The sequence below is a fragment of the Nomascus leucogenys genome, chromosome 17 (genome assembly GCF_006542625.1).
Source record: "Nomascus leucogenys isolate Asia chromosome 17, Asia_NLE_v1, whole genome shotgun sequence".
NCBI lineage: Eukaryota > Metazoa > Chordata > Mammalia > Primates > Hylobatidae > Nomascus > Nomascus leucogenys.
The window spans coordinates 74,635,379-74,652,087 of NC_044397.1; the positions used below are offsets into that span (position 1 = coordinate 74,635,379).

The window sequence follows — 16,709 nt, forward strand, 5'->3', positions numbered from 1 at the left end:
ACTGCAGCCTCCAACTCCTGGGCAGAAGCAATTTTCCCACCTCAGCCTGCCAAGTAGCTAGGACTACAGGTGTATGCCACCACGCCCAGGTGTTTTTTAAAACTTTTTGTGGAGATGTGAATTCGCTATGCTTCCCAGGCTTGTCTTGAACTCCTGACTTCAAGTAATCCTCCCACTTTGGCTTGTCAAAGTCCTGGGATTACAGGTGTGAACTACTGCTCCTGGCTGAGAGTTTAGTTTTGTTTGCTAGTGGTGTTCTTGGTATTTTTTCATATTTGAGGCTTTGGTGCGAGTGCTGAAGTATTACACTCACCATCCAAGGTTTACAGGACTTTTGTTTTAATATGGAACAGATGAAACTGTTTAGTTCTGCATCTTTGCAGGTATACAAAATGTGCCCACCAGGACTGATTTATATCATTGAAAGCAAGAAGTAATACAGTAAAACTTTGCCTGGCTACAGGCTTTGAAGGAATGGAGTGCTCTGGTTGAATTCTATTAACTTGGAAGTATGAAGGTGAAAAAAATTCAGAACTTAAATTTCCTTTGAGTCCAACTTGAAAATATAGCCAATGATTCCACTTTTCTTCTCTAGTAAGTTTGGACATTCCGATCTACTTGGTGTTTTATTATAGAACTCCTAGTATGCCTGAGACTTACATTGTGAAGATACTTTTTTAAAAGTTTAGCTGTAAGAGGACGTATGAGATCAGGCTGGATGAGAACTAATACTTGTAAATATACTTTTTAGACTAAACTTCTGATTGCCACTTGTTTTCTTATTGAACTCATAAAAATAAAACACATTGGATGGAGGGTGGGAGTAGGAAGGAGACTTTGAGTTTTAATTGCATGTCATTGTTTCATATTGAGACAGAACATATAATATCCCTGGCTTTGGACCTACAGAAGGAAACACATTTTTCTACCTGCTGTATGCCAGAGGTTCCTGCACACCTGGAGAGATTACTGCAGCACAGATTGCTAAGCCCTACTCCAGAGTTTCTGATTCACCAGGTCCAGGGTAGGGCCTGAGAATTTGAACTTATAAAAAGTTCTCAGGTGCTGCTGGTGCTGCTAGTCCAGAGACAACATTACTGAGAACCACTCTTGTCTACTAACTGTAAATTGTAGACCGCTATACAAAAGCTTAGTTTGGTCTGGGATAAGAAGCACACAGGTTATGGAGCAAATCATGAAAGATTCAACCCTTGATCCCAGCCTCGTGTGAAATTCAGGTAACAAGCAGTACACAGTGACATAACCCAATTATTGGTTTTCATGATTGCAAGTCATAGCCAAGTATCAAGTGAGAAATTCAGTTTCATTTGCAAGGCTTAGAGAAGTCAGGTGATTCTCGAAAAATAGGCCTTGTATTTGTTTTGAATTGGTAAAGAGCTTTGAGTGCTTATTAAATTGAAATCTTTTAAATTTTATTTTGTATTTTATTTCTTTTGAGATAGAGTCTTACTCTGTCACCAATGCTGGAGTGCAGTGGTGTGAGCTTGGCTCACTACAACCTCCGTCTCCTGGGTTCAAGTGATTCTCCTGCCTCAGCCTCCCAAATAGCTGGGATTACAGACCCCCACAACCACACCTGGCTAGTTTTTGTATTTTTAGTAGAGACGGGGTTTCACCATGTTGGCCAGGCTGGTCTCAAACTCCTGACCTCAGGTGATCCACCTGCCTTGGGCTCCCAAAGTGCTGGGATTATAGGCATGAGCCACCACACCTGGCTCAAAAGCTTTGTATTTTTACAGATATTAGACATGTTTCTTGAGAGAAATGTTTTTCCAAAAAAGAGAGATCATTGTGATTATTTTATCTTATTGGAATATTGGATAATATAGTTTGCTTCATTAATCATCAAGCATGCTACAGATTTTCTATTTTTATAGGACCTGTATCTCAGTTAAGGTAATACTGGTAATTTTTGTACTGTATTTGAAGATGAAAAATATAGACCAAAATCATAGACCTTGCATAGAAGCTGGGTAATGAAGACAGCTCTGGAGGAACACATAGATACACATACACGGACACACAGATATATATATTATATTATATATATATATATAATATATATATTACACACACATATATTTTTTAAAGTTTTAAAGCTTTTAAAGCAAAAGCTGGCCCCTCTGCTCTCCCAGAGTGGGCAGGGACAGTGTTTGCACGGGCAGCTTTCTTTGTGAGCCCCAGGTCCCCCTGGACACACTGCTGCCTGGCCACACCCCCTTTCCCTTTCATCTTTCTCATTGACCAATGGGCTTGGAGCATTAAGGCCATGCCCCTACTCTGCATTCTACTGGGGCCCTGGTTACGCCTCCTCTGGCTCAGTCGCACAGCTGCCTGGTAGGTGGAGGCGTTGATCAGTGCTCGCTGGGATTTTGCTGAAGTGGCCCCAACCCTGCCTCCCTCCCCACCCCGTGATGGCAGAAGAAACTCAACAGAGCAAATTGGCCATAGCCCAGAAAAAGGTAAAAACACATCAGGTCATGGCCCCCCAACGCAGCCACAGATCCCCTCTGATGACAAGACCGCTGCCAGAGTCCATACCACTCCTGAGGCACACCGGACTGGGCCCCCCAACCCTGGCACCTCTGGCCTCCCCCACCAAAGTCTTGTCAGTCAGCCCCGCCCCTTCAGCAAACAGCCCAGTCCCTGCCCTCGCCAATCACCCAGGGTGACTTTGGGTGGGTGACTCCTGGGGCTTCCCGCTCCATTACTGGGCCCTCACCTCCTGCTGCCCCAAACTCAACCTCCCTGGGCTCTTTGGGCTCACGTCTCCAAGGACCCGGGTCCCCAGCCCCAGGCCCTGCCCTCGCCAGTTGTCCCTGGGTGAATTTGGGCTGGTGACTCCTGGGGCTTCCTGCTGAAGACTCTGTCCTCCCCCTCCTGCTGCCTCGAGGTCAACCTCCCTGGGCTCTTTGCACTGGCATCTCCAAGGACCTGGGTCCCAACCCTGTGTTTCCCTCCCCCATCGTGGAGTGGCGACTCAGATAATGTGCTGATGTGGTCCCTCCCCCCGACCAGGAGGAGTGGAATGTAGTGATGTCACAATCCGCCTAGGAACTGTCATTACTGCAAGACCTTATGACCCAGTCCACTAAGTATTGTCACCCTATTTCTGGTTCCTCTGGCCACAGCACAAATTTCCAGGTGGAAGGAGAATGGAGACTATGAGACCTAGGGGCAAGAGGTTTCAGGCTGCCTCACTCCCTTAACATAGACATTGAGAGTGGGAAAAGCCTACACTTCCCCCTGAGCTCAAAATGCTGACAGTATCTCTGGGTGGCAATGGGAGAATGGGTTTGGTTTGGTTTTCTCCCAGGCTTCTGCTTTCCAGAGAGATTTTAACATTTTTTTCTGAGTTCTCCACCTCATGTTCTAATTTTCCATGGTTCAGGGACCAGACTGCCCTTCAGTCAGTAGTCTCTGAAGTGAGATTTGCTCATCTTCTGTGGAATAGATCTTGGGAAACTGAACTTGACAGCTTGAATCTTCCTCATATTATCTCAACCTTGGGTACTTTGAGTGCCACAGGATAAATGTGGGACATCTTTCTGAAGCATCAGTTTCCCTTGATTCTCTTGAGATCAAGAGAAAAAACATTAATACACTTAAGGATGACAGTCACATTGGTTTCTAAGAGTATACCAGATTTCCCACTGAAATGAGGCTTGGGTTGTCCTCTTTCTGATAAATTCCCAGATTTAACAGAAAGGCTGCCTTCTGCCATGAGGACACATTGATATAAAAGTTTGAGAGGTACTGGTGCACTTCTTCACACTAACAGACATGTGAGGATGTATGATTCTAAACCACATGGCATACAGTTCCTGCCTACCTAATGTTTACTTTTCTACCTCTGCCTCTGGTTTTTGTCCCTGGCAGCTGCTGATTCTTGGCAAAACCCCAGAGCTTGGAGTCAGAAGACTGAGTTTCAAAGTTCCAGTATCTCCTTTTTCTTTTTTTTTTCTAGCCATGATATCAATCCCTCTCAGTTACTAAATGATTGTGACAACACCTTGTACAGTTGTTGGTGTCATTAAATCAGATGGTGTATAAGAGTATTTTGCAAAACTGTAAAGGTGGATGTGGCTGTAGGGGCTGATAGTTCTTATGACTGTTACTGCTCTTCTTTCCCACAGTTAAAAGAATATTGGCAGAGAAACAGCCTTGGTGTTCCAGCAGGAGCGAAGAGGAACAGGAAAACAAATGGCAGTAGCCCTGAAACAGTCACTTCTGGTGGTTGCCACCCACCTGAGGATGTGAGTCTTGGCTGGCCAGTCTCCTGGGGACAGGGGGCCCAAGGCACAGTAGAGGGTAGTTGTTAAGATTGTGGGTGGACCGTTGGGTACTGGTTAAGAATTCTGGGTTTGACCGGGCATGGTGGCTCACACCTGTAATCCCAGTACTTTAGGAGACCGAGGCAGGTGGATCATGAGGTCAGGAGATCGAGACCATCCTGGCTAACATGGTGAAACCCTATCTCTCCTAAAAATACAAAAAAATTAGCCAGGCGTGGTGACGGGCCCCTGTAGTCCCAGCTACTTAGGAGGCTGAGGCAGGAAAATGGCGTGAACCTGGGATATGCAGCTTGCAGTGAGTTGACATTGTGCCACTGCACTCCAGTCTGGGAGACAGAGCAAGACTCCATCTCAAAAAAAAAAAAGGAATTCTGGGTTTGAATCCTGCCTCTCCATCTGCTAGGGATATGATTTAGGGCAAGCTGCTTGAGCTCTTTGGGCCTCTCTTTTTACATCTGTATAATAGAGGTGGTATTGTTTGACTTCCATTTGTGAAGTTTAAATGAGATTTGTTATTGTTGTTTTTATGTTAATCCCTAGTATACGGCGTGCTGTAAACACCCAGGACACCCAGGATATGGTCATTGCTGTTTGACTTTCCTGACCCAAGTCTCAATGGGAAGCCAGGACAATGAGAACATCCACTTGCCATCAGGAGTCACAGAAAGGGCCTCAGGGCGGGATGGTGGGAGGATAAGAACCATGAGAGAAGTTGGCACAAAGGAGTTATGGGACAAAGCGTCCAAGATAGGCAGAAAAGAAAATGTTGCCAGTTGATGGGGAAGAAAGGAAGTCAGAGGGCTAGACACTGAGGGGGACAGAACATCTCCATGTGCACTCTCATCTCTTGTAGTCAGCAACAAGTATCCACGGGGAGGGCCCTACATCATCTGCTACCCTGAAGGATCTGGAGGTAAGAGGCTCTGGAGGGAGGTGTAGTGACCCTGCAGGCCAGCCCTCCAACCTCCTCCCACAGCGGAGACTGGGTGCCCCTCTGCCAACTGAGACAGCCCACACACACCCCAGACTTAATGATTGTTCTCTCTACCTCTCCCCCACTCCTCCTCCACCTCGTCTCTGCATGCACCTCACAGCCTGTGCCAAGAACTAGCAGTAGTGCTGGACTCGAGGTCTGTAAAAATCAGTCAACTGAATAACATCATCAAATCTTTGGTAAGAGTCCAGTGGGGTCCCCTGATTCCACACTGCCAATCCTGGGCTCCAGTTTCCCCTTGGGGCCCTGAGGAAAGGAGCTGGGGGCCCCTGGTGCCAAGGACAAATAGGGAGCTGGGGCACCCAAGCCTCACCTAGAGGGACCCCAGAGCATGCAGCATGACTCTTCTTTTGCTGCCCTCTTTGTCGACTCTCTCCTCTCCAAACACCCCTGCTCCAGTCCTTGCTACACACACCCTGGGGTTGTTACCTCTCGGGGGGAAGTGCTAGCCTGACTGGTTGTCAGGGGCCCCATATTTCTGCTGTGACTCAGTCCCTAATTTGCTCTTTGATTCTGGACAAACCACCTCTCCTTTTTGGGTTCGTGTTTCCAGAGGAGGTAGTGAGTATCAAAGGTCTCTGTTTGCTCTGAGAGGGTGAGATTTAAAGGCCCCCTAGAATGGAAACCTCAGGGCCAAGGGCTCCTGTCTGTCCTTTTCCATCCTATATCTGCTGTGAAGAACTGTACCTGGCCCGCATGTGCTCAGTAAATGTTTATTGAATGAAAGCACTTTTCTAAATCACAAGCTGGCAGAAGGGGGGGCCTTTCTCAAACTCCATCTCTAGAGGTTTATATTATTGTCCTCTCAAGAGATTCCAGATTCAGACCGAGTTCTGTAGCTGTGGGCAAAAACCAACAAAGACCCAAATCCTCTGTCCTTGGGAGCTTGAGGAGAGTTTACCAGTTCATGTTCCCATGAGAACTTTGCCTTTAAAATCCATTCCTGGCCCCTGCCTACCGCTTCCTGGTCTGGGGAATACAGTTGAGGGGGCCACCCTCCATCATCTTAATTTGACTCTCCCCACAGAAACAACAGAAGAAACAAGTGGAACATCAGCTGGAAGAAATAACGTGATTTCTTTGTTTCCTCGCGACGTGACTGCTGGGTTTGGGGGGCACTCAGATGTAGAAGCCCCAGTCTCATCTCGCCCACTACCAGCCTGGGGAAGAAGGCTCACCCTTCAGATTCCACCCCAACCCCACAGGGTCCCTGACAACCTGGTCCCATGAGTGGGCCTGTCCTGGGGCATTGATGGCATTTTGGGGGCTTGTCTCTTGCTGTGCCATCTCTGCCTGCCCCTGGTAACGGTTCTGTCTTCCTCTTCCTACAGGAAAAGAAGGCAAACAATGAGAAACAGAAAGCTGAAAGGGAGCTAGAGGTGAATGGAGGGTGTGAAGTTTCCTCCTGTCCTCCGGAGAATGTTTCTTTCCTTCTCTTTCAGCACTTGCTTAGCTTTTCTCCCAAAAGTTCAAATCCAGAGACTGAATATACAGAAAGAGAAACTAAATATGGACCTGTATCACACGAAACATTCTCTCAGATACTTTGAAGGTGGGAATCTGGGCACCCTGTCCTCCTTCAACCTGGCACTTTGACAGGTCTTTAGGGAGAGTCCTTTGGGCCCCATCTCAACTCTCTCATTACAGAAGAGTCCAAGGATCTGGCTGGCCACCTGCAATATACATTGCAGTGTATAGGAGAGTTAGAGCGGGCTCTCTCTGTTGTCGCTGCCACACAGGAGAAGAAGATCAGTGTGAGTTCAACCACTTGCCCCATCCCCTGGGAGCCTGGCTTTGCAGATGGAGGAGTGAGCCTAAAAGTCCCTTCTGCGGGATGGGGTGTCCTGCCCGGGAGCAGTATGGCCATTTCTTTCTGCTTTTGTATATGGTTGTTAGAGGCAGCCTGGGGCTGAGTCAGCTGCTGTGGGTGAGTTGGGGGGCACTGTGGGGAGTGAGCTCTGGAAGTAGAGCTTGGAGGCCAAGTGTCTGCCCTGCCCTTACCTGGCTGTGGTCCTTGCCAAGTCCTAGGTGGAGTATTGGGTACTTGTACTGTGAAGGTACAGAAGAGTACCTTTAGTATGTTACCATTTCTGCAGAGAGAGGATAAGTGTGTGTGTGTGTGTGTGTGTGTGTACATACTATGATAATATACATAAAACATGTCTGCAAGGGTTTATAAAAAATTCAGGAGACAGCAACAGGGTGGCTGGGAGATACTTCCCTTCTGTACCTTCTGAGTTTTGGACTATGTGAATGTATCACCCTTTCAAAAAGTGAACAAAAGATTAACTTTCCCCTTCCTATCTGTGCCTCCATCCCCAGCAAGAAAAATGGGCTTAGAGAATCAGATAGACCTGGATGTTCAAATCCCAGCTCTGCCTAAGTGATCTTAGACAAGCACTTAACCTTAAATACTCCATGTTTTTTCATTGACACAATAGAGGTAATTATAGTAACTGTCTCCTGTGGTGGTTGTGAGGATTAAATGGGATTGCTAGCACGGTACCTGGTCAAGCACTCCATAAAGGTTCAAACAGTGGTAATAATAACAGATAACAATAGCAATTTTATCTGATCTCTCTGGGCCTCTGTTAGCCAGCTGTAAATTCGATCTCTTCCCCTGTCCCTTCCAACCTAGACTGAGTTCTTTTAAAAACCAGACCATGGGCTTGGAAATGCCTTGATCTTTACTGACTGAGTTGTATATTAAGCCTAGCCCTAGCCCTTTTAAGGGGCACTGTGTGGAATGGCCCTGGGTCCCCAGATCGAAACTTCTCACTCTTCGCCATCCAGTTCTCAAGCCGCAGTAAAGCTCTTATCGAGTGGCAGTTAGAGCAGTCCACACAGGAGAAGTCATGGCTGAAAGCACACCTGACACGGGTGAGGTTTTGCAGAGGGAGGGATGTGGAAGAAAGATGACCCTAGGTGTCCAGGAGCAGGTGAGGACCAGTGACAGCCCTTCCTAACTTTTGTGCCCATTCTTGCAGTTGAAAGAGTCACTTAAACAAGTCCAGCTAGAGAGAGATGAATATGCTCAACATATAAAAGGAGAGAGGGCCCAGTGGCAGCAGAGGATGAGGAAAATGTCGCAGGAGGTGAGATCTGACCCTTCAGCTCCCCACCTTAGATAGGTCACTGGATCTTTCTGGGCATCTGTAAAATGGGAATAGTACAGCCAGAGGTGGTCATGGGTCTGGGCTTTGTGGAGGTGGGGACAGAGAGGGAGATGGTAACCTGTCCAGCCACCAGCCCCTCTCTCCAGGGCCCTTTTCCCATGTGATTTGGGCAGGTTTGCACATTGAGGAAGGAGAAGAAGCATGATACGCGTCAGCTAGAGAAGCTGGAGAGGAGCTTGTCCAAACTCAAAAAGCAGCTGGGTAAGCTGGGGCTGGTGTGACCTGGGAGCAGGACTGGTATCAGAGGGCTGTGGGGGTGGCTTAGAATGCCCCAGGGAGGTGGGCGGATGGAAGGGCTTTGAGGCAGAGGGAAAGAGGTCTGTACCAGGAGACAGCAAGTCTTATCATCTCCATGAGCCTCAGTGTCCCCATCAGCAAAGAGGGCCCATTGTCAGCCACCCACAGTGCTATCTGAAAGTGGCTTGGAAGATTGGCTACCATCTAGGTGCAAGGAATCATCAGCAGTGAGGCCAAGTTTGGGGAGCCTGAGAGGAGCTGTGCACCAAGAGGAGGGTTTTTTTTGGTTTTTGTTTTTTGAGAATCCAGAGGCCCTTAGTGTCTGCTTCCCTTCTCAGCTGAACCCCTGTCCCCAGAGGCCCCAGCAGTTCCCTCTGAGGTGGAGCTGCAGCACCTGAGGAAGGAACTGGAAAGAGTGGCAGGAGAACTCCAGGCCCAGATTGAAAACAATCAGCGCATAAGTCTCCTGAACCAGGGGCAAAAGGAGAGGCTTCGGGAGAAGGAGGAGAGGCTTCAGCAGCTGGCCAAGCCACAGAGTGGCTTCAAGGAGCTAGTGCATTGTCCCACCTGGGGAGCCTGCCCTCCTCCCTAGCCCTCCAGGCCTTTGTTTCCCCACCTGTAAAATGGGGCAGTGTAGCCCTCATATGAAATGTTACTTCTAAAGGCACCTGTGAGCCGGAGTCCTGGTCTGGTGGCTGTGGGAGAGAAGGGATGATTTTTCTAACCTGCCTCCACCCTTCCCGGTGCCATGGGAGGCAGACAACAAGTTTGCAGTGGGTGTCTGCTGATTGCTTCTCTCTGTCCAGATCAATGAGAACAAGAGCACACTGCAGTTGGAGCAGCAAGTAAAGGAGCTGCAGGAGAAGCTGGGCGAGGTGAAGGAGATGGTAACTCCATCCAAGAAGAGCTGGGAGGCAGGCACCAGCCTCTGGGGAGGAGAGGTACCAGGCCAGAGGCAGCTCCAGCCTCGGGGCACGTGACCCCAGCACCCTCCAGGGCAGTCTTGTGACTGTTTCTTGCTTCCTGCCTTCTGACTTTTAGAGGTGGGTAGCCCTGGGCTCCTTCCAGGTCTGAACATCATCATCCCAGCTAGAGGCATGGAGACTCCCAATCATAGGGGAAGAGACAGTGGTATAAGAGGCTCCTTATGCCAGGCATGGTGGCTTATGACTACAATCCCAGCATTTTAGGAGGCTGAGGCAGGAGAATCACTTGAGGTCGGGAGTCTGAGATCAGCCTGGCCAACATGGTAAAACCTCATCTCTACTAAAATTACAACAACAACAACAAAAATTAGCCAGGCATGGTCACGCATGCCTGTAATCCCACCTACTCAGGAGGCTGAGGCATGAGAATCGCTTAAGCCCAAAAGGGGGAGGTTGCAGTGAGCGGAGATTGCACTACTGCACTCCAGCCTGGGCCACAGAGTGACACTCTGTCTCAAAACAAAACAAAATGGCTCCTTAGATTAAAACTGGGTTCCAGCCTCGGTTCCACTGGTCACCATTCAAGTACTTTGCATCTGTAAGTCTCTGTTTCTTTAACTTCAAAAGGAAGTCAGCATTTTCCTTACAGAGGTGCTGAGGATTAAATGAAATAATACATGGAAAGCATTAGGCATGCAGCATACTTTGCAGATGGTGGTTGGCTCCCACTGCTTTTCCACCAGTCTGTGGCCTAGTTTAAATGGTGAGAAAAGGGTATGAGACTTGAGGCTGGGGAAGGAGGCATGGGGTTCTAGGAAAGGGAGGAAGTCACTTAGGCCTTGTGGAGCAAGGGGCCAGGGGCCTGGGCAGGCGACAGAGCCCCACAGTGACCTCGCTACCCTATTAATGGGCCCAGAATCTGGAAGCCAGCCACCATGTGCCCTCACATCCAGGGTCTTCCTGCAGGTGGAGCTGAAGAGCCAAGAGGCTCAGGGTCTGCAGCAGCAGCCAGAACATTACCTGGGTCACCTGCAGCAGTACTTGACCACCTATCAGCAGCAGGTGGCCGCCTATCAGCAGCTGACCTCTGAGAAGGAGGCGTGCACAGGCAGTTAGTTAGTCTGCGTGCAGCAGACCCAGCTAATGAACCACCTGCAGCAGCAGGAAGCTTGAGGCAAAGTGGTGGCTGAGATGGCCTACCAAGAGTTGCAGGAGACCCAGGGGACGGAGCTGCTGAGGACGGGGCCATGAGGGGGATGACCTGGCAAACTCCATGCCTTCTCACTCTTTCCTGGCCCCTTAGGAGCGCCTGGAAGCTGCCAGCCAGCAGAACCAGCAGCTACGGGCCCAGTTGAGCCTCATGGCTCTCCCTGGGGAAGGTACGGGACACCGCTCAGAAGAAGAGGAGAGAGCCACAGGAGGAAGGGGGGACTGTTAGCAGCATAAGATTGAGGAGTTGGAAGAGACCTTTAGAACAGCTGGTCATTATGCCGACCGGGTGCCTGCACTAAGTTCGGCATCAATATGGTGACCTCCTGGGAGCAGGGGGCCACCAAGTCGCCTAAGGATGGCTGAACTGGCCCAGGTCAGAAAGGGAGCAGGTCAGAACTCCCGCACCGACTCGTAGTGGAACTGTGCCTGGGCGGTATAGTAAGATCTTGGTTCTTAAAAATAAAGAACAGCAGCTCATTCCTCTCTGGGGAGGGGCTGGCTCAGGGTTACACAGTGAGGGGGAGGCAGAGGTGGGCCCACAGTACCTCCGTTGTTGGGTTGTCTGAGGACCCCTCTGGCCACCTCCCACAGGAGATGGAGGAGAATATCTGGACAGTGAGGAGGAGGAGGCACCTCGGCCCATGCCCAGCGTCTCAGAGGACCTGGAGAGCTGGGAGGCCATGGTGAGCCTGACTCCCCCTGTACCCATTTTGCCACCTTCCTCTTTGGTCCCTCCAAGACCCCTTTATGATCTTAGTTTCCCTGCCTTCTGATTTCTCTGGACCCTCACCGCTTCTGGGAGCCAGTGGTCAGACACCATTTCACCTGTGACCAACAGGTGCACACTCTGAGGTCCCAAGGGAAGGGGCTGCACTCCACCTCTCTGCCCCATTTGTTCTCTGTATGCCCCTACAAGAATGCTCACATCTTGCCCTCAGGTGGCATTTTTCAAGTTCGCTGGAGCCAGTACCCAGGAGGAGCAGGCACAGTTATGAGAGCAGGTGAAAGAGCAGAGGGTGTGCTGCCAGTGCCTGGCTAACCCGGTGGCCTTGGCCCAGAAGGAGCCAGAGGCAGCAGTCCCAGCCCAAGGGACTGGGGATAAGTCTGTGAGTGGCGGGACCCACCGGGCCCTGCAGGAAGTCATGGAGAAGCTGGACGTGAGTGAGTCCTGGCATGGGCCAAGAAGGGCATGGGTGTGGCAGGTCGCTGCTGAGATGTGACCCCATTATTTTGGCTCCAGAGCGGCTTTATGGACCTCCTGGAGGAGAAGGCGGACCTGAGTGAGCTGGTGGAGAAACAAGAACTTCAATTCATCCAGTACTGGAGAGAGAGATGCCATCAGTGAGTGGGAGGCCAGGGCACAGCAGGGGGAGCTGCAGGGCCCTCGGAGGGGCCCCAGGGTCTGAGCCCTGTCCTCCCGCAGGAAAGCTCATCACCTCATAACAGAGCCAGGGGGTAGTGTCAAAGATGCGGCACCGGGAGAAGGACATCATCAGGCTGGCCCAGGACAGGGAGGAGATGAACGTAGGGTGTGCAACATCTTCTGCGTGGGTGGGGGTGGGGGTCGGTGTGAGGGTGGGCGCCGGCAGCAGCGTGACAGCTGAGCACCCCTCCCTCCAGGTGAAGCTGTGGAGCTGCAGGAGATGGTGTTGCGGCTTGTGACGACTACAACAAGGGGCACAGCAAATTCCTGGCCACTGCCCAGAACCCTGCTGATGAGCCCGGTCCAGGAGCCCAGCCCCCCAGGAGCTTGGGGCTGCCGACAAGCATGGTGGTGAGTAGAGCCCTCAGGCAGGGTGGGCAGGCAGGAGCAGGGGGAGCTCGCACTGCACTCAGATCCCCCCCTCCCTCTCTCCAAAGATCTTTGTGAGGTGAGCCTCACAGGGTGGAGCCTGCGCAAGGAGAGGCCAGGGAGGGTGCTCCCCACGACAACCCTACTGCACAGCTAATCATGCAGGACTACCAGGAGCCCCTAGGCTTGGGCAGCAACCCCTGTGTGCCATTCTTTTGCTGGGCTTGACTGCTGAGGAGAAGGAGATAAACATCACTATCATCAAAGAGCTGGTCAAGAAATTTTTTAAAAAGAAACCAAGTTATGGGGTTAATCTCCTACACAATGCATTTACTTCATTTGAATGTTAGAGCCACTCATGATTATTTGCGTTTCTAATTTATAGTTTAAGTTTATTTGTAAAAAGTTAAAAGAGAGTAGGTCTCTGTGGCTTTCACTGACGTTCGCTCTGGCATCCTTTAGCATTTTTCTTTTTTAATTTCATAATTGTAGGTAATTAGCATGCATATCGAGTTTGCCCTTACGCGGTAGGAGCTCAAACACACAAAGACCCACTATTTGCACAAAACTATTCTCGCTGGTTTGGAATAGGCTGTCATGCTTTTTAAATGTTATTGCAGCACGTATATGCATTACAGAATTCAGATAAAATTTGCTTATGTTCTGCTATTGTTTGATCTAATCTTAATCACAGTGAGCTCTTCGTTAGCTCAATATGTGGTTTGCCCTGTTTATTACTTTGTAATATGCCACTATGAGTACTGACATTTAGAGTTGTTTAAAGGCCAAGAACTGGAAACAGCCTTTTCCCCATTTTCTGTGTACTGATGATGGGAGTAATAACACTTTGGAGGAGCTTTTTAAATCTCACAGAAGAGGAAAGTGGCCTGCTCTGGCAGTATGTGCAGGATACAGTGTGTTTCATTTGTTCCGGTGCCAAGAATTAGCGCTGTACTATGGTAGTTCCCTTAGGATTTGTATGTGCTCTGGGCTCATGAAGATATGGCATCATGAGCTGCAGCAGTTGTACTCTTTTTCGATGACTTAAAAAGGGATTATTTCTGAGGAATGACAGGCTCCCATATTAACTGTGGATGTGGAAAACCTTTCCTAGCTTAGAGCATTTGTATCTATAATACGTTTTAAAGTCAGAGTTCATGTTACCTGTTTTAATCACATGACTACATGTCCCAGTATACAAAAGGGCACTGGTTGGCATTTTTCTTAATGTATGTAGTAAAGATCACAATAAATCCTTTATGAGTTTAAATGTCCCTGGAAGAGGCATACAGGCTCTAGTCAAGAATGAATTAGCATGAAAAAAAGCTGTGTGACACCTGGCATTCCTCTCTGTTCAAGGAGCTTCTTTGTGGCTTGAAGATTGATTTTACCATCTAGACCTCTCTGGCTAATACCTATTCTTCAACCACCTTGGTTACTCTGACATAGGAATTTACTTCCTTTCCTTGAATGGAAAACACTTTAAAAAATAATAACAAACATTATTATAAACTAATATATGTGAGAGTACTTAGTTTAAACAAAAAGGAGTTTTAGTAGACAGTATTACACTATCTTTGAAAATCAAGGAGAAGTTTATGCAACTTAAAATGTTTACAAACTGCAGTACAATCTACTGTTTGTGAATGTCAATGTATTATCAGGAAATGTGTCTATACAATCACAGAGTTATGTTTCCTCACAAATTTCTTTACGAAGAGTGAAATATGTTTTTGTACCTCTCGGTTTCAGTTAGGGACATATTTTGTGCAATATTTATGCGATTGTGCCTATGCATGATGAATTAATGAATGTCAGTGATACATTGCCTAAATCATAACTTGATGATGCTTGGGAAAGAATCAACAGTTAAAACTTCATGAAGTTCTAATGTCTGTGTTCCAAAACACATCACATTATTAGGATGTAGGAAGATATGTATGTGTGCGCCTTGGGGTGGGGATTTCTAGTTACTAAACCATCTCCATTTTTAGCATTTGGCATCCTCATGATACTTTTATAAATATGACATTAACAGGAAAGCAACAATACGATTTTCCCGATGGAATAACAGATTTGCCTGCATTCACTGAAAGAGTGCAAATATTGGGTCCTTGTGACTTCAACTGACTCTTCCAAATTGTATGAATATATCAATATATTAGATAAAACCAGTTTCAGAATGATAAAGAAAAAATGTTAGACCAAATAATGTGGCTAATTAACAGTGGTACGATTTCTAGCCCATGGGTTTAAAATGAACTTAAAGTCCTGTTCTTGCCTTTTATTTTTCTGAACTTGCTGCTTTTGCATTCTTTGAGTTCAGTTTAAAGACAGTTAGTTACTTTAAGTAACTGTCGGACCACTGTTAATTAGCCACATGATTTGGTCTAATGTTTTTTTCTTTATCATTCTGAAACTGGGTTTATCTAATACATTGATAAATTATTTCAAAGGTAGTTTATCATTGAAACCACTTCACTTTTACCCTGATAAATATCAGTGACTAGGAATGACCCTCGGATAGCGTTTAGCATCTGTAACCAATCTGACAATAATGTGTTCATCAGGTGCCTATGGATTAAATCACACACTAGCACATTTAAGCTGAATGTCAGTCTGGAAAATAAATTTACTATATTAACTGAAACACCACTGTTTGTGTAGGTATTTGTCATATATTTAAGAAAAGCTAAAAAGAATGGAAATTATATGACAATAACTTAAGTCTTTCTTTAAAGTGCATGCAGTCTTTTGCGATACTTCATTCAGCCAAGCATTTGTGCTTTTGCTCGTTCAGTATAAGGCAGCATTCAATTTGCTTAGAAGGCAACATTGGAAGGTTAGAGTTCATCAGAGACAGAATTTTAAAATGTGAGTTCAACTGAATAAATTTGAATTTCTGTAGGAAGAATCAAAACACCTATTTAAAGATTGCAATATATAATAATCATTTTAAAAGTATTTGATTAAACCTGATAGGTTTTCCAAACATGAAAAAAAATCAGCTCTAAAACCAAAGCTGATTTTTAGAAAATTTGAAAATGTAAATCAGCCCTATCCATAATATAGTTCCTCTAAAACTTTATCTTAGTCATTTTAAAATAATATAATTATTAAAAAAAATATAACTGCTATCTTAATGTTCTGAAATAAGCTAAAACATTTTAAAATATGAATACTGTAGTTTAAAAGAAAGAAACGATGGGAAGGAAAAGTAGAGAAAGAAATGCCAATTCCAGTTCAAAGCTTCATTTGCCAAGTTTTCTTAGAATGAATTTTACCAATTTAAGAATTCTTGTAAATAGAATGTATAATGGAAATACTGAAATACTTTTGCCTAAAGTGGCATTATTGACTGCTGGTGTGATGCTACTGTAATGTAATAAATTATTAAATTGTTGCAAAGTGCTGTTTTTGCCTTAAAACTTTATTTTGCATGTCTTGAAAACTATATTATTAAAGGTATTAATACTGTGCAAATGCTGGGCATGCTTGGCATGAGATAATCTGTTTCATTTTTGTAAAACTGTAATATAACTATGCAAGTGTTTATTAAAAGAACCCAAAATAAAAAGTTATGGGATTAAAAAAGTTACAGGGTGAAAAAGTTATGGGATAAAAAATGTAAAAAAGTTGTGGCAAAAAAAACTTGTGGCAAAAAAGTAGAAAAAAGTTTCATGAAAAGTTACCAAAAAAAGTTATGAAAAAGAAGTTATGGGATTTAAAAAAAAAGTCATGGGATAAAAATAAAAGTTAAAAGCAGGCTCCTGTCAGCAAAGCCTGGAGAAGTGGGGCTGGAGTCTCCACCGCCACCATGTCCCTACCACCCCTTCCCAATCACCCCTTTACAATTAGGGTAGCAAGACAAGACCTCTGTCTAATGGGGAAAGACAAACAGACCCTTTGCCACCCTGACCAGGGCTGAGTCCTTAAATTTCTGGATGATGATGATTGTCATTTAAGAGCCAGAGGCTGGTGGAGTTGGTTTGTTTGGAGAAGGCCTGATGGCCTCCTTACTCTCACCATAGCAACTTTTCCCTCAGGGGAGCTCCC

General features: G+C 46.7%; 1 protein-coding gene across 1 annotated transcript; it reads left to right on the forward strand.

Annotated features, from left to right (window-relative positions):
- The first annotated feature begins 2,435 nt into the window (after positions 1-2,435).
- On the forward strand, positions 2,436-12,902 carry LOC100603215 (golgin subfamily A member 8S-like). The gene is given in 21 exon segments (XM_030796069.1): positions 2,436-2,483; positions 4,158-4,277; positions 5,170-5,249; positions 5,411-5,489; positions 6,338-6,374; positions 6,640-6,702; positions 6,779-6,862; positions 6,958-7,062; positions 8,075-8,190; positions 8,298-8,405; positions 8,600-8,687; positions 9,062-9,276; positions 9,530-9,598; positions 10,953-11,028; positions 11,453-11,544; positions 12,102-12,202; positions 12,285-12,392; positions 12,488-12,591; positions 12,594-12,635; positions 12,722-12,744; positions 12,747-12,902. Coding segments are annotated over 21 exon segments (1,914 nt in total).
- The last annotated feature ends 3,807 nt before the right edge of the window (positions 12,903-16,709 follow it).